This window comes from Aptenodytes patagonicus, chromosome 3 (genome assembly GCF_965638725.1).
Source record: "Aptenodytes patagonicus chromosome 3, bAptPat1.pri.cur, whole genome shotgun sequence".
In the NCBI taxonomy this organism is placed as follows: domain Eukaryota; kingdom Metazoa; phylum Chordata; class Aves; order Sphenisciformes; family Spheniscidae; genus Aptenodytes; species Aptenodytes patagonicus.
Window position 1 is genome coordinate 65,472,561 of NC_134951.1, and position 17,359 is coordinate 65,489,919.

Below are 17,359 nucleotides of genomic sequence, written 5' to 3' on the forward strand. Positions count from 1 at the left end.
TCACATCTTTCACTGTTTTATTTACTGGTCTCATAATAATCTGCAATTACAAAATATGCAATGCTATTTTAATAAGAATGTATCCTCTGGCCCACAATACAGATTTTCTGAGGGCTAGAAAAATAAAAATCCAGAAAACAGAGAGAGAAACACAACTGCTGTTTTGCACTAATAAAAGATTAGTAATCTTACGATATAGAAATAGATACTTCTCAATGAATTGTAGCAATAAAAAAATATTGCTGCATTAGTACTAAACAAAACACATTGATAAGAAGTTTGTGCAACTGGAAATAAGATACATAATTGGGATTGTTGTAGTAGAGGATGCTGTATCTCATTTGGTCATGAGATTAATAGTGTACAGCTTCAGTTATGGTAACATCATGGGAAGGCTGGTGGTTGCAGGACTTGTTTCAGATGATCCTTTTCATACCACCGTCCAAAAAGTGTCACAGTGACGACTGGTTTTGTTGGTCTTGTCTTACTTATCAGACGCCCATCATTCAATACCTGATTGAAAAAGGTAAGAGAAGGACATAATTAGAGGAGTACCCATATGAATATGCTAAGAGCTCAGAAAGGTGTGACAAAACAGGAAGAAGATACGTCAGACCATATCTCTTACTGAAACTAGTGACTTCATTAAAATTTATTTAATAGATCTGATTATTCACTATGAGCAAGGTCACTTTGGCTGTTTTGAGACAGTTTATTCCATTACTACCCTGCAGAGAACCTAGCATGACACAGCTCCAGGGTGTCCCATTACCTCGAACTCCCCAGGGGCCAGCTGCACCCCGCTGTACAAGACTTCTGGAAAGACGTAGTTAGTGCCAAACGTGCCGCTGAGGGAGAACGTCTCAAACTTGGTCTGCGCAGTCTCCACCGGCTGCCCGCATGTGTTCAGGTCAGTGGTCTTGCACTTGAGTAGCGTGCATATCTGTGGGGAGGAGAAGACAACAATTTATTTAGCAAGACGGAAACACTCTGGTAGGAAAGCCTTGTGTCATCAAAGCTAGTGTGTGTCAGAGCAGGTGACCATCACAGGATCTCCTTCATAATCTTTAAGCAATTCCTTTTTAGTTGCAGCTTATTTTTTCAACCCTTGATCTGATTGGGAGTATTGCAGAGCTGCACTGCCTTAGTAGTTAGAAGTAACCTTAGTTTCTGACATAAGTGCTCCCAGAACACCTTATTTCATCCCTGAATGTCAATCCTGTCACTTCCACTAATTCTTCCAATTTCCAGTTCTCTCATTTGAAGTTTCCCTTCTCACATGTCTTAGTAAGATGAGTTTGTGAATGGAAATTTTAGGCAAATGAAACGAAATCCTCCTCATGGGTACATTGTGCAACTGTACTGACAGGTCCTCTTACTGGCATTTGTACATGTTGCTAATGACAATTCGTTAGATGGTCTGGTAGTCCATGGGAAACCTGAATTTGATGTTCTCCATCCAACTCCTGGTGAATATATATCAAGGTGATGAAGTCAGCATCCTCTGTTACAGTTTTGTGTTAGCACTTGTAGTACATAGAGGAAAGTAGGAATGGAAATGTTTTGTCCTTAAAGTTAATTCTCCAGGTTACAGCTGATAAATGTTTATGAACACCATGAAGAAATATGAAATAGGGCTAGCACTCCTGTGAGGGTTCAAAGGATGTTGGCTGGTTTTGCTGACAGGTGATGGCGGAGTTTTTCTGTGTCAGATATTGGGGGATAGAAGAAGCGCGTCTGCAAACATCAGAAGTATTATTCATCAGCAAATGCAGTTTCCTGCTGAAATGCAAATAAGCAGAAAGAAAGAATCTAATTCTCTCAGTATGTTCTGAGGACATGAAAAAAATACTGAGGGGAAAAAGGAAGAGTGGAAATTCCCATCTTCTCTAGAAAATTCAGTACTGGTAGAGACCATGTGGCAGCTTCCACAATCACTGAAATAAATTTTCCAAGCAAGCTCACCAAGAACTGAATTTATTCAAGCTACCTTCTTAAATGTATCAGATGAGCTGTTTGCTGGCTAAAACCTCCCCCTGTATCCTGGAGTCTGTACCAGCTGATATGCAAAGGCCGTGTTGACAGACAGAAGTAAACAATAATCTAAATTATGAAGGCAAAGAAGGTTTTCTAATATGGCTTTAAGCAAATTCAACCAGGATGCAACTCACTGTCTTCCCAAACATTTGATAAAAAGAGAGGAAGAGTGGACATTTCCAGTGAAAGTCATATGCCATTTCAGTAAACTTCATTGCTATGATTTGAGTAATGACAAAAAATTAACATCTCTGTGACTCTAAATTATCAGAGCGTCTCATAAAGATAGATATAAGCAACTGATTTTTTAACAGCAATTGTTTAATGAAGATTACAGAGGAGATTCAGAACACTTACTGCAGATAGTCACAAAAAAGGAGCTAAATTTAGCCAATATTGCACGGCCAAAAAAATAGTGAGCACACTCTGGGAACTTAAAAGAGGTTTAGAGACCTTTCCACTGCATTTGTTGGATTTAAAGGTAAGCAGGCTTGGAGATTTTAGCAACTACTTCCCATTGCTAACAAATAGGACACCAGGACTCCAGCATACAAGAAAGTCAGTCTTTTCCCCCCTCCAGAGCTGAAGGTTTCTCCCTGTAAAGAAGCTTCCTAAAAAAAGTACTCCCCCTCCAAAGAATCATTACCTGCAGATAGTACTGTCCTTCAACAACATGAAGCCCATCAAAAGCACCTAGCACATAAACTTCATCTTCTTGTTTCTCTGCCACCTTGTAGCTCAAGTGACAGCAGAGGTCCTTCTGGCAAACGGTGAGATTCCACTCAGGCTTAGTGACCTCAGTGAAAGTGAACCAGTCATAGAAGATGCATCCTCTGAAATCATGGTCATTCGGTGAGAATCTTTCAACACTCAAAGCATATGAGCTCCAGTTGACAGCAGGCGGGGAGGCAGGAGAAAGGCGAGGATGTGAATCTAGTTCAGCAATGAGGAGGCGACCATCCTCGGTTTTCATGTTGTAGTAGTATGTTCTGGCTCCATCTGGTGCATAAATACCGCTCCCTGAGGAGAGCGCAATAGTCAGTCCAAAAATAATAAAAAATTTCATATTATCCTTTTAGTTGTCCCTACTGCTAGCTTATCCACTCTTTTCTAAATATTACAGAAATTTTAGTCTCACCAAAGGTGACCATTAGCAACTCAGTACACAGAGATCATGTTTTGGCAAAGAATAGCATTTATTACTCTTAGTGAGGTCTGCTCAGTGTAGACAAAGGCAGAGGATGTTATGTTATGGTTGTATTTATGGCCTCCCCCGTTCTCTTTTCTCCTGTACACAACAGAGTTGCTTGAGAATTCCTTTATTCTCAGCTAATTGATGTAAAAGGACCATCTACTGATTGACACCATCCAAAACACAACACAGGCAAGTATCACAGGACCGTCCTGGTGAACACAGAAGGAGATAGCAGCTGTCCAGCCCCATTTACACTGGCTGAGGACTCCTCCCCACGTGGAGAGTTCACACCTGACCAGTGCCAGGCAACAGAGGGAAATCAAAGAAGATCAGTCATACCCATCACTGCCGAAGAGCCACATAAAATGGACAACAAGGAGTAGCCTGTCGGGCATTTCAAATGAGAAGCCCCAAGCCAATTCTGTGGTTTCACAGCTCAGTGAAGAAGCTGGTCTAGCTGAAATATACTATCCCGTAAGCTAAGCTCTAGAAAATCAGTGCTACACTCTTAAAAGAAAATGCGACTTCTTAGCAGCGTTACTGCAACAGGTCTGAAAATTTGCTTTTAACACTTTTCCACAACTGTGTTAAATACAGCTACAAATAAATCTTTCATTTGGCCAGAATAAATGGAGCCATGTGTTGGGTTTACAAGTATATTTATCGTTCGGCGTTCAATTGCAAACTTACAGGTGGAGAGGAATAGAACCTAAGTTTCAGAAGTTTTTACTCAGATAGAAGGGGCAGTAGCTTACTACTTCTTTAGAGGCATTAAAAGAAAGAAAGGAAAATCCTAAAAAGCCAGGGAGAAGAAAAGAAAACACCACAAGTTTTGCTGTGCTTTGTATGGCACCAGTAGGGACAGGGGTTGTCAGGTTTAAAATTTGGTGACTAGACTCTTCACCTTCCAAATAAATATATTATATTCCTCTGCAAAATCACCTTGCAGAACAGGGAATAAAGATTCATGACTGTAAAGATTTTTCAGAGTGAGAATTAATTACCTGTCATAGACATGCTGGTATAGTGTGTATTGGCAGCTAGGAAGTTGACACCCATGCCCATAGCCCAGGCAGAGTGAAACTCAACCGCAGTCAGAAACGGCAGGACATTCATCCAAGCCGTCGGGAAGAGCACGGTGTCCACCTGCAACTCGCTCACCAGGACCACGGCAGGCTCCCGGAAAAGGATGTCGAAGCACGTGAAAATGCCAAACTTCCCGAAGGGGGTCTCGAAGGTGACGGCTTCTGGCTCTTTTGGGTAATTAAACTGAGTTTCTGACATAAAGAGATTATACTGTAGGGGAAGGAAAAAAAAGAAACCAGTTAAAGGCACTTACTGCAATATCCTGGAGTCATTCCCTAAAACTGTTCAGAATGACTAGAGAAGTTTTTTGACTTGTGTTTGAAGCCGCCACATGTAGGAAGTCAGGCTAAAATTGTATGATCACCATAGTGCCCAAAAGATGGATATAGGGAGACACATATTGCCCTGGCATCTAGCTAGGAAAGCAACCAGCTATCTGCAGGTCTGTTGGTGTCAGCCACCTGCAACTCCCATAAAAATAATCTTGCCGCTCTCCCCACCTAGTTTATAATTCCAGTGACCTGAAAGACACACAGAAGAGAAATAATAATGGAAGAGGAGCATGGAGGATCTGGTGCCAAGAGATAGGATTGGTAACCTTGGTGTGGAGATGCACAGAAGGACTGGAAGCACACAGCACCAGAAGGAAGCGCGAGACAGTACAGGGAGATTGCAGAGCGGAGAAGAAAACAAAGGCAGTGGTGATGGGGGAAAGGCAGATGATCTCAGCCAGCAGAAAAATCCAAGTTTGCGACATTGTCAGCTTTCCAACATTTTCCTTCTTCCTTTGCATTCATGTTTACTAAAAGAGTCCTTTAATCTCCAGGTGGTCTGGACAATAAACATGTGCCACCGAGTCAGAAAAGAGGTTCAAGTTTACTGAACTTGTAACTCAGCGCCTGGGCTGTGCCAGGCTGGCACATGGGGGACCAGACTTGCATTATCAGTGTCCCCCTCACCCAGTTTGCTCACAAAGAAATATCTTGGCATCGCCTCTGAAGAACCAGGTGAAATACTAGGCCCAAATAAACAACTGGCTTCAGTCTAGACACATTGTCATGATATCTGGCACATGACCCTCAAACAGCTTTGATGAACCTTGCAGGTAGGCACACAAAACTGAAAGAAGATACTTTCATTGGGTGCAAATGTTTCAATGCCCTCATCTCTTTTTACATCCAGCTTAGGTCCATGGTTTTGTCCAGATAATTCCCGTTATGCAAAAACTGTGCTGAAACATCATCAGAATAAAAAAATGGTAGGAAAGGGCCTGTCTTCCTTAAATCAGACTACTCATCTGAGATGAGATGCAGATGAACATTTTAAAATCCTGGAATGTGAAGGGGTAGTCTGGTGAAAACCTGGCACTGAAAACTAAAGCTGCTTAAGCAGCAGGATCTCCAGTAATAGGGAGTTAATGAACTGAGGCAGTCAACCAAAGCCATATGCCACGAAATTGGACCTGCGCAATCATTTTTCATTCTAGTCTGTTTTGAGAAACATGATAGCAAATGCAATTGTGGAGTCAACACTTCACAGCAAGAGAGAGATTCTTTTAAATTATAAACAGAAGCAAAAATCTGCCATGGGACAATGACTGCCATTTAATTATCTTGCCAAATGGAGACATTTTGGAAGTAGTGGAAAAATAGCTCCTGACTTTCCAAGGCCACTTTACCTTGTGGTAACGAGCCACCAGTTTCCCCTCCGGGTCAAAGACGACATCAGTGTTGTACTGATAGCGACCGTCGCTGGGGCAGCCGGCATCACTGGAGTTACACGGCTTCTTGTCCCCGATGTTTGCAACCACATAGATGGAGTTATTCCTGGCCATGCAGCTGAGTCGTTCCTGCACTGGTGCTGGAGCAAATCTAATGCATTTTAGAAAAAAAGACTAACAAAATCTGTGCTGTCAGTGGTGTCCATCACTGGAGTGCTGAGGGCATGCCGGCAGCACCTCCAACCCTGCAGTCATGACAGGGCATGCAGATACACAGGGTTGTATCTCCTCCTCCCTCAGGTTGCTTCCCACACCTTGGGGCAGGTCCTGGAGCCCTCCCATTGGCGTCCGGAGGGACATGCCACCCTTGGGCTGCCTGCCAGCACCCCTCAGCACCCAGACCGTGCTCTGCAGCAAGTGGATAATCCTAGTGCTGGGAAAAGGCAGGAGAGGAATCACTGAGCAGAGGAAGAGACTAACTTGGTGTCACACAGGAGAATATCTTAGCATCTGGCACAGCAGCACCTGAGGACTGTAGCTCTGGGCCCTCAACATACCAAGCAGAGTCGAGCTATGGAATAGTGCAGCTGATGTGGTCAAGGCAATTCATCTCCTCCCAAGCATGGGGACACACAGTCCTCTAGCCATGGCATGAACAGCAGTGGGATATTCCTTTTAAGATGCGACAGGCCATGTGCCATAAACTGGCAGCACCTCTGAAGCACCCGTACCAGGTCACAAAGAGAGCAGACATCTCCCTCCGTAAAGTGGCGATGCATATGGCTTTGCAAGGTGTGCATGGGCCATGGAGGAGCACCATCACGCAAGATACAAATATAGCACCAAGGAATGGGGCATGCCAGACTGTGATGGCAGGCATTATATTCCCACAAGGCACTAATGAAAACCTGATTTAGGACAGTGAAGAGACACACAGATCACCTTCACAAAAACTAACTGTGCAAAGAACTGGAATAAAGACCTGCTTAGACACACTGCCACCCCACACCCCACATTCACTGAAAGACTCTGTATATTTTAGCTACTTATGTCTCAGTAAAAAGTTGCACATCTGGAACTTCTCCCCATTGTGAATCTTCCTCTCAGGACCGTTGAGGAATTACATCCTCACAGATGTAATATTATGGTCTTAGCACCTCATCATCGAGCAGGTGCAGAAAGCAGTGGTGAAAAAGGCAGACCACAGCTGTAGTTCCATGGCTGAGCACTTACTTCGTGCTGTATGGATCTAAAGTCCAGCACTCAGCTGTAGGTTATCATGTCCCTGCTGGAACATGACATTTGAATGACAGATCATGTTCTACAGCACAGAGACTCTAGCAATTTGAACTTTATATTATCTTAACTGTGAAAAACTAAGATTAAAACTTTCTGGCTTTGTATCACTCAGAGATTTGGACTTTGACTACTGAACTCATCAGCTCTGTTTTTAGCTGCTCAGAAACTACTTTTTGGCTGTCCTCAAAAATGGTATGTGTGCTTTTATGCATGCTATATTTTATACATATGAACATAGCATTTGTAAAAAACCAAACAAACCAACAAAGCAAATAGAAACTAGTGTTAAGAATTTCCGATCAGTTCTATTCAAAATAGTGTGCAAATACTGAAAGCAGAATGAGAAGCAGCATATTCTGGCATCAAAGCTTTTCCAAATGCAAAAAAAGAAGAAGTTTCCTCTACATTTAGCAACCCAAATTCTGTATATTGTTTGAATTTCTCTCTAAAGTTCTTAATTCAAAAACCATTTTTTTTAACAGGGTTTCCTAGTCAATTAGTCATGGACATGCTATATATTTTATCATGTAACTTACCCTCATATGCAACTTTAATTGGAACTTAACCTCATGTTAAAAGCATTAGCAATTCTTAGGCATTTACTGGGTCATGACTCCATGAGACACTAGTTCGAAACCACATAAATCACTGCAGAAGAAATCACCTTGTGGGGTCGGTGCAAGGAATCCAGTTCACCACCGGATCAGGGATGTCCTCTAGGTAGGGGTAGATAGTTCCTCTTGTGAAACGCCAGCCATAAATGCCGTCTTCAGGAGTCACAATGATGTGGGCACCCTGACACAACAGGCTCCGTTAAGAATTCACCCATCGACAGATAACCAGGAGGGTCAGCAGGAGCAGAAAACACTAATTAACAATGCTCACAATACACCTGGTACCTGCTGGGCGGCTTCCTTGATGGCTCCTTCCAAGACATCCATGTTTTTGTTCATCAGGGCCAAAGCATCATCAGGAGAAACAGGCTCACCAGTGGCATCTGGCAGGATGACCGCGTGCTCGTAGACGGCTGCAGTGAAGGTGTCGGAGGCAAGGGCCTGAAGGACTGCGAGTGCAAACACCGCAGCGTGCAGGAGAGGCTGGGACGGGAGCATGGCTGGTGCCTCACAGCTCCTAGAATGCTCTGAGTCACAGACAAATGCTGCAAAAGGTGCATACATGGAAAATGAAAAAGGGACAAAGTTTAACTTTAAAGGAGGGAGGAAGCACTGGTCTGTTAAAGCATTACCTTGGAATCAAGCGTCACTGGTGACATACGGGAAGGTATAACAGTACACAATAAGGATGTCATAACTCAACAAGACTAAAAAACTGGGCAATGCCAAGAATAATTGTGCCAATAGAAAAATAAGTTATTAAACACATGGCTAGAAAGAATGGTCCAATTTTTGTTGTTATACTTTTTTCTGTCATTGATTGCAATAGTCTTTTGCTATCTGTGTTGGCTCAACTCTGATACCCACAGGAAAGGTGGACGTGTCATTCCTGGAGCTAGTCTTCTGTGAAGTTTGAATGGCAAAGTTGGGGGTTTTAAAAACTGTTTGCTTTATTCTAGTGCCTTCATATTCCCCGGTTCCTGTGATATGTGCCATTATGTGCAGATTGCTTCCCAGAGTTTCTTTAGACCAAAGTCATTACTAGCACCACTCTGTTCTTAGATGTGATACACTTAATGTGCCAGCGACAGAACTGTCCCTTGCATTTATCCCAGTGGCTCTCCCAGTCGCTTCTGTTTAGCCGTACATGACTTTCCGACAGCCTTCCACCAGAACACTTGCATCTGGAGGGAGTGTTTTCTTCTGGAATCAGGCAAGTAAACCACCAGCCAGGCCATTAATCAAGTACCTCATTGCCTGGCTGCCACTTGCCTGAAGCAGAAAGGCAGGCTAGTTCACCAGGCACAGTGGCATGCCTGCTCCTCAGCTCATCTTTCCTGTCCCCAGGAAAATGCTGTGTATTGAGAGGCCTTCATTTTTAATCTTTTACTTCAATTCAGTTCAAATGCCTTTTTTGCTATAACATTTTCTGTTTTTTTACTTTCTAGTAGTTGCAGTATTCTCATTTGGAAAAGCTTTTCGGAATAGTGGGAAGCGGAACAGGCTGCCTGCCTTCAGCTACAGCAGACTGTCATTGTCTGTCATTTTCTGAGACATTCATGTCTCAGAAAAGACATGAATGCAAGCACTGGAGAGTTCCCTGCAAGAGTAGCACTGACCAAGGGTTTCAACCATTAGAAACATGGATTTGCATCTGGTAATTTTCACCTCTAAGTACTTCTCTACATACATTGCTAGATACAGCACGCTCATTCAGGAGCCCTAAATATGAGCCTTTAAAAGGCTGCAATGGAGATTTCAGTGATAATTGAAGTAATGTAGCTTGGAAGCCTTTTTTTTCTCCTGTTTTTCTTATCAAATGAAATATGGATTGAGTCACATTAACTACAATCAGACGTAAGTCTGAAAGAGGAAGCAGTAAATGGTCCGTTGTTTAGCAACAGCTAGGACAACAGTCAGCCCAGAAAGGTGACTCCCCTGGCAGAGCTGAGCAGAAAAAGTGCCAAGTGCAGGGGCCGGGCACTGCCCCGCAAAGTTCAAGTCACACTGCCAGGACAGGGGTGTTTCCGTAGTACGGTGGGATGGAGGCATCCCTGTCTGCCTCTGTACCAGCAGGCACCACTGCCTATCGCCTGCAGAGCTGGGCGCTCACACAGGAGCAAGGAACTAACTCCGGTTAAACAAACAAACCCGCTGAATAAAATGTAACAAGGTCCAGGCTATACATGGCTGTGGACAATGTAAGAGGAATTTTATACTAGAGCTCCCTCTACTTTTCACACCTCCAGCCTCGCAGTCCACTCTGCTCACCCCTCTACCGCCCTCTCCCCCGTCTCTGCTACTGCCCGAGGACTGACTTACTTTTGTGAAACAGGAGGCGATTTGATGCTGAATCAGCTTAGCTGTAGAGGTAGTCCATCTTCAGATTGTGGTCGTGCTTCTTTTCTTGTGCTAAGAGAGACTGCGTGGAAGACTACTCCTTATTGGACGGGTTAATCTTGCTGTGGAGATGCCTCTGTGAAGGGTCACGCCTGCAACCATGCAATCACTGCAAAGCAGTAAGGACATGCGGGCAGGGGTGAGGAAATCGGAAGCTGCTCATTTTTAGCAAGAGCACATAGTTATGTTGCTCAGCTGTAACAGGACACCATGTCCTAGGGCGCAGATATAAATATAGAGATACAGTACTTTTTCTCCACAAACAAGTAGAGTGTTTTCCATTACTTCTATTATATGAATTGTAGAGGGTTACAATTTAATACATCTAGAGACTAAAACCTTGTTTTTACAACATTCGCTTTGTTCAAAAACAATGTATTTTACATCCTGCAAGTCTATTTTTCAGTACGTTTATCAGATTAAATGTGAACAGTGTTTTTATTTAAAAACAAACCTGCAGAACAAACAACAGAATTAACAGTACATAGAAATCTTAGCCACACCACTGAAAGTAATCCAGTCCACTTGCTTAGAAGGTACAGTCTGCAGAGCCTGCACCCGCACACGTGCCAGTGCGTTCAATCTATTCTAGCTGTTTGCCAGCCTTTCCCAACACCTTCCTGCACCGTCCTGACTCTCCCTCACACCAGCATGAGCAACCATTTCACGGCAAGACAGATATGCACCTGCAAAATTGCTCGTTCTGAGAATTTTTGATATGGACCCACTTGACTGCCTGAAAAAGGTGACAAGGTTATCAATAGTTCTGTGGAAAGGAAATTTTCCACACCCTAAAACGGTGGCCAGAAAGATTCAAGTAGACTCCTCCAACTGTAAGTTAGGGCATGGCATGGTAACATACTACACCGTGTACTCAGCTGAATAACTGAGTTATTTTTGAAGCAATGGTGTTTGGAGGCTTGTTTTCTTTTTCAAAGTAAATGGTAACTTAAAAGTTCAACCATCGGCCTTCAAAGGTTCTGTTAATCTCTGGTTTAGAAAAGTGTGTGTTCAGAGATGGGGTGGAACAGAGATGTTTGTGGAAATGACTTCTAATACCCCGCCAAAAATTTCAAAGAATTAAAAATCGGTTGTTATTGGGCCACAACCCACTGCTGTGCGCCTGAATCCTACACCACTGAAGTCAGAGGAATTTATTTTCTGTTGTCCCCAGTGAGATCAAGGTCAAGCCTATGACAATCAAAAGCTATCATACGAAAACACATACAGAACTGCCCAGTATAGTAATTCATTTTTGCTGCAAAATCCAGTCAACAAATCAATGTGCAATGACTACGCTGTTAGATAAGGCAACATGAGAAATAGAATGCCATTATAATTATGGTATTAACGTTAATTAACATGATTAATTATTATTAATTAGCATTACAGAAACAAGCAGATGAGATCTTAAAGGATCTGCAGTGAAATCATGGTGAAGCTTGCTGTGTGTGTGGAGGGTCCTTTTCATACCACCTCCCAAAGAGTGTTACACTCAAAACTGGCTTTGATGTACTAGTCCGACTTATCAGACGTCCATCATGTAGCACCTAGTTATGGAAAAGTAAAATAAACAGGAACATCAGCAAAGCAGTACTATTGTATGACAAACACAAAGTAATATATTAATTAATGTTGACCTAGTTGAGAGATGTCTTGAAAAAAGACAAAGCAAAGCATGTCTGAGTCTCTTATTCACTTGGAGATACCACAAATTCTGAGAAAAACTACACTTCTGTCCTGAGCAAGATCTTGTTCTAGGAGGTTTGAGGAAGAAGGGAATCAGGGAAATGGACCTGCTGTATGAATGCAACAAGGAAAATCAGGCAGAAATAAAGCTGCCTTGAACTCAAGCCGGTTACTGAAAGAGAGCACACTGATAACTCCCAAGTTGCTCCTGTGCCTTGCAGTGGCTTTTTGGCCATTTGTGTTACAAGTCTGACTACTCACAAGGGTGTCCCATTACCTCGAACTCCCCGGGGGCCAGCTGCACCCCACTGTACAAGACTTCTGGAAAGACGTAGTTAGTGCCAAACGTGCCGCTGAGGGAGAACGTCTCAAACTTGGTCTGCGCAGTCTCCACCGGCTGCCCGCATGTGTTCAGGTCAGTGCTCTTGCACTTGAGCAGCATGCATATCTGCGGGGAGGAGGGTACAGAAAGGCAAAATACCACTAAGCTTTCAACAATCAAGAGCTGGCTTTGATTGTAAGAAAAGCTGTCATGATGAAGAAATTATCCAATACATCTACTCATTTATTTAGGCCAAGAGGATCCATGGGTGCTCTTGGCACCTGAAACTTTGCAAGAAGACAGTTCTTTGCCAGCACCACAGCAAAGCACTGTGTCTGTGTGTACACGTGTGTTTATAAGTTACGTGTGCATTCATGCATTATGCATATGCATTTAGTCATAGATGTGGAATAGTTTATGATATAGGTAAGTTACTTCAGCTCTGGCTGAGTTTCCTAAAAAACTGAAGCCATACTTCTTTGCCTACTCTAGTGGGAATACTTTAAAGATATTGAGAAAAGATATTAAGATATAGCACGTTAAAAATGCCTAACTGAAATTTAAAAGAACGAATACACTGACAAGCCATGTGAATACAAAGGTTATATCCATATCTAGTTTCTTCATTTTGTGAGATATCTGCATGTTAGAGAATCACATCAGCACAATGGCACAATCCACTGAGCAGAAAACAGCTCTCTGTTGTGACAAGACCATCCCTATGAAGACAGGGAGAACTGTACGATCTCCTCTCCCTTTTGTACACATATATGGAAACCTCCTTGAAGTGTTATAGCACAGGGTCAACTCAGGGCCTTCGCTTTCATCATTTATAACATAGACAGAAAAGCAGGATCAGCACCCCTAATGAAGTCAAAATACATCATGAAGAAAACAAATGTTTTCAGAGGGGCCTAAAAAATGCCTCCTCTTAAACCCCCTCAATCAAAAATGAGACAAATGCAAATGGGCTGCAAAGAGAGTATTGCAGCCTTCCCACTACCCAAATAAGAACAGAAAACGTTTACCTGCAAATAATACTCTCCTTCAACAACATGTAGCCCATCAAAGGCACCCAGAACATAAATGTCATCTTTCTGCTTCTCTGCCATCTTGTAACTCAGATGGCAACAGAGGTCCTGCTGGCAAATGGCACGATTTCCCTCAGGTTCAGTGAGCTCTGTGAAGGAGAAGAGATCATGGTAAACGACCCCAGTGAAATAGTGATCGTTTGATGGAAGCTGTTCAATATTGCTGGCATACAATTTCCAGTTAACAGCAGCAGGGTAGTCAGGAGACAGACGTGGGCATGAACTCAGTTCTGTCACCAAAAGGTGACCATTTTCCATTTCTGTATTATAATAATACGCTCTTGGGCCGTCTGGGGCATAAATACCACTCCCTGCAAACACATAACACCAGAAAGCTTAGCTTTTAATCTGAAAGCAAATGTATGGTACAAGTAAGCAGTCTTCACTAATTAAACATGTGCCAAATTTTATTCTAATGTTTACCAGATTGTTTTGAAACTAAATTGAGCCTTCACAGACTACAATCCTAACCTAATGCTTTTTGCAATCAGTGGAAAGTAGACCAAACTCTGATGTTTCATGTATTGTAAGTGACAAGACTGGTGTGCCATTATGTATGATTTAAGTGGCTGAAGCTATACATTCCTCATTGAGTTTAGCTGCATCAGAAATCAGTATTTCTGCTTAAAATGAATGGTAACGCCGTCAAGTCAAAAATATTCTGCAAGGAAAAGATGTTACCAAAAGTCACATCTTTATGCAAGCACTTTACATAAATACATAAATCTTTAAAGCCCAGAGTAAAACCTATCCATAAAGAATGAGAGTTGTATGACATAGGGTCATCAATGACTGAGAACTAAAGCAACAGCCCGTATCTGCTTTTATTTGGAAGGCAAAGTTTAGGGCTACATTTTAGCAACACCAGTTGCTAAAACCTTACTCTCACTTCTGCAAGCACGTGCCCACAAAACTTGCGCTTGACTTCTAGCATCTGCTCAGGAAAAACACACGGTGAAAACAGAGCCCACAAAGAAAAGTTGACACAAGGTCTCCAGCCCAGAAGTAATGTTTGCAGGACTCACAAGAACGTTTCTCAGAGTTAGGTTTCCACCTAGTGGAGAAAAAAAAGTTTGAGCCTTCACATGACCAAAACATCAATAAACACCAGGGTCAGAAGATGAAGAATCACGTGCATAAACTCTCAGGACTGATCATTTAACAAATATCTAAAGGTGTTCTAGTCACCTTAAGCATTTCTGAGTTCTTACGTATCACATTTGGATTTCCTTTTTATCTGTTCTTGTTAGGACAAGTTCTCTTGTCCTAATCCTGTTGACACGTGTATGCATGCCTAAAGCTGATGGGAATTTCTGCTCAGGTCAACTGCACTACATAGATATAAACGTTGCTCACGGGAACAAGATCAATTAGAGTGATATCACATTACCTGTCATATCTAAAGTGGAGTTGCGCGTATTTGCTGAAAGTAAGTTGACGCCCATACCCATAGCCCATGCTGAGTGAAACTGGACTGCCGACAGCAGTGGGAGAGTGTTACCCCAAGCGGCTGGGAACAGAATGGTGTCAGCCTGAAATCTGCTTGCCAAGACCACAGCTGGGTCATGGTAGAGTGTGTCTGCACAAGTGAAAATGCCAAAGTAGCCAAAGGACATATTGAAAGTAACAAATTCTGGATCCTTGGGGTAATTAAACTGTTTCTCTGTCACAAAAAGGTTGTACTGTTCATGGGAAGGAAGGAATGGAGAGAAAAAAAAGATTAGAAAAAAAATCAAACCATTTAAATCAGACTAATATTGAATATAATACTCATTCACATAAATACAAGTAACAGAGAATATGTTTTGTGAACATGCTATACCTTAATTTCAAAAAGGAGAATTCATACCACTGCAAGAGAAGTCAAGCACAAATATCTGTGGTTCTGATTTATACCAGTGAAGGGGATTTGTATTTAGTTAGCAAGAGTTTACGACATTAATGTTTTAGTATCTCATGTGTCACTTCCTATTGAGAAGCAGTAAAAATAGAGGGCTTATTGAGGTTTAATTAATTTCTTTTAATCACTTGCTATTAAATTCAGAATAGCAGGAATGAAGATATCTTAAGGCAGTGGCTTTCACCTGTCCTCTGACACCTGCTTTATAATGACTCTATGTACACATACATTTAAGCCTGGGAAGCAGCTTCTGTTTCACATCTTTAATCACCTGAGGGACCATGCGCTTCCTGAACTTTGTAAAATCCTCTTACCTTGTGATAACGAGCCACCAGTTTCCCTTCTGAGTCAAAGGCAACGTTGGTATTGTACTGATAGTGACCATCACTTGCGCACCTTGGATCACTGGCATTACAGGGCTTCTTGTCTGCCATATTCGCAACCACATAGATGGAGTTATTCCTCGCCAGACAGCTCAGTCTTTCCAGCACTGGTGAGGGAGCAAACCTAAACAGCAGGGAAGGAAGAAAGAAAATAAAACAAAACATCAAAACCAGTCAATCCATAAAAATGCCAACACTAAGACTACAGATCACAAGAATGATAGGTTTAATTTAGTCATTTCTAATACAAGACTGTCGTTTTCTGTTATTCAACAGAAGGCAGCGGTTTTGTGCTTCAAAGCTTAGCGTGCTGAAAATCCAGCTTCACCTCACGTTAGATAAGTGAGGAACACAGGGGTCTCCTTGCAGTAAAAGCAAATCTTTCCACCTTCCAGTCTCCCTTCTGCTGCCGGCGTGTGGTACAGCGTTGATGTTACACCAACACGTGGGCTAATCTCAGCTTTCTGCTTCAGCTCTTGATTCAGCTGCTGCGCTGAGGTAGCTTATGATTTGTTTCTTCTACGGTGCATTTCGTTATCTTTCATCAAATACTGCAGCCTCAAAAAATGGTGCAATTTATTAAGGAAAATAACAGAATAAAAAGGCTACCACATCATGATTCACAAATACAAATTTGAAATTGTGCAGTATATCCTTTCACTAGTAGCTGTTATTTTATTCACAAATATTCCTAATATTTCTGTATCTTAAACATTTTCTACAACATACATGGAATACATTACTGAAATGTAGATTCTGTAAGTTTTTGGTTTTCTTTTAAATATATCTCAACCTTTATGACTATACTAACTAAAATCAAAAGAATTACAGCGAGAAAAAATGACAAAGAAAAATGATGAAGGAAGTTGTCTAAAGCTATTTATGGCAACTACATGATGTCTAACCTGCCTTCATTTCACAGCAGTTGTTCCAAGACATTTAAAACTACCAACAACCACTCCTAAAGGTAGCCATCTTTCCCATTGGACCGTTCCCCCCATGCACAGCAGGGACAAAACCTTCCAGCAGCAGCACATGGAATCCAGTCCACCTGGGGGTCTGGGATATCCTCAAGATAAGGGTATATTGTTTGCCTTGTGAAGACCAGCCGTAAATGCCATCTTCAGGAGTCACAATGATATTGGCACCCTGGTACCAACATACAAACCCAAAAAACACCATTAAGAAAATTAATAAATGGTCAGTGTTTACCAAAATGAATGTCTCTAACTCTGTCATAATACCTGTCTGGCTGCTTCTTTGATGGCTGCTTCCAAAATTACCATGTTTTTGTCCATCAGCACCAAGGCCTCCTCAGGAGAAACCGGCACTTCAGTGTCCTCTGACAAGACCACGTTGTGCTCGTAGACGGCTGCGACGTCGCTGTCCAGGGCACAGGCCTCCAGAGCAGACAGCACCAAAAGCACGGCAGAGGCACGAGCTTTAGGAAGCCCCATGTCTGGAGCCTGGAAGTCGCCCAAGAGGAGGATGGGGCAAGCAAAGCCAGGGGGCTTTAGAAGGGAAAGTCTTGCACAAAACCTGGGAATTCCCCAGAGTGGCAGAAACCTGACACCAGGAGATGCAATCACCCTGCCCGGAAAGTCTCACAACATCAAAGGCAAG

General features: G+C 42.4%; 2 protein-coding genes across 2 annotated transcripts; both read right to left on the minus strand.

Annotated features, from left to right (window-relative positions):
* Positions 1 to 10,458, minus strand: LOC143158112 (pantetheinase-like). Its single transcript, XM_076333626.1, has 8 exons — positions 10,274 to 10,458; positions 8,237 to 8,496; positions 8,002 to 8,132; positions 5,997 to 6,189; positions 4,237 to 4,528; positions 2,684 to 3,057; positions 773 to 943; positions 1 to 513 (listed from the first exon to the last, which is right to left on the minus strand). Exons 2-8 carry the CDS (start codon positions 8,447 to 8,449, stop codon positions 385 to 387), a joined length of 1,503 nt encoding a protein of 500 aa, XP_076189741.1. The 5' UTR covers positions 8,450 to 8,496; positions 10,274 to 10,458; the 3' UTR covers positions 1 to 384.
* Positions 10,459 to 10,618: 160 nt separating this feature from the next.
* LOC143158114 (pantetheinase-like) lies at positions 10,619 to 17,200 on the minus strand. The gene is given in 8 exon segments (XM_076333629.1): positions 10,619 to 11,901; positions 12,318 to 12,488; positions 13,391 to 13,764; positions 14,844 to 15,135; positions 15,668 to 15,860; positions 16,756 to 16,840; positions 16,843 to 16,885; positions 16,981 to 17,200. Coding segments are annotated over 8 exon segments (1,491 nt in total). The 5' UTR covers positions 17,194 to 17,200; the 3' UTR covers positions 10,619 to 11,781.
* Positions 17,201 to 17,359: the final 159 nt, after the last annotated feature.

Bases quoted from the DNA above. Each gene is read 5' to 3' on its own strand.
- LOC143158112 (XM_076333626.1), bottom strand. From the start codon at position 8,449: ATGCTCCCGTCCCAGCCTCTCCTGCACGCTGCGGTGTTTGCACTCGCA. The intron at 8,133-8,236 runs GTACCAGGTGTA...CTGTTGTGTCAG, and splicing joins TCAAGGAAGCCGCCCAGCAG to GGTGCCCACATCATTGTGAC. The intron at 944-2,683 runs GTAATGATTCTT...TCCTCCCCACAG, and splicing joins AAGGACAGTACTATCTGCAG to ATATGCACGCTACTCAAGTG.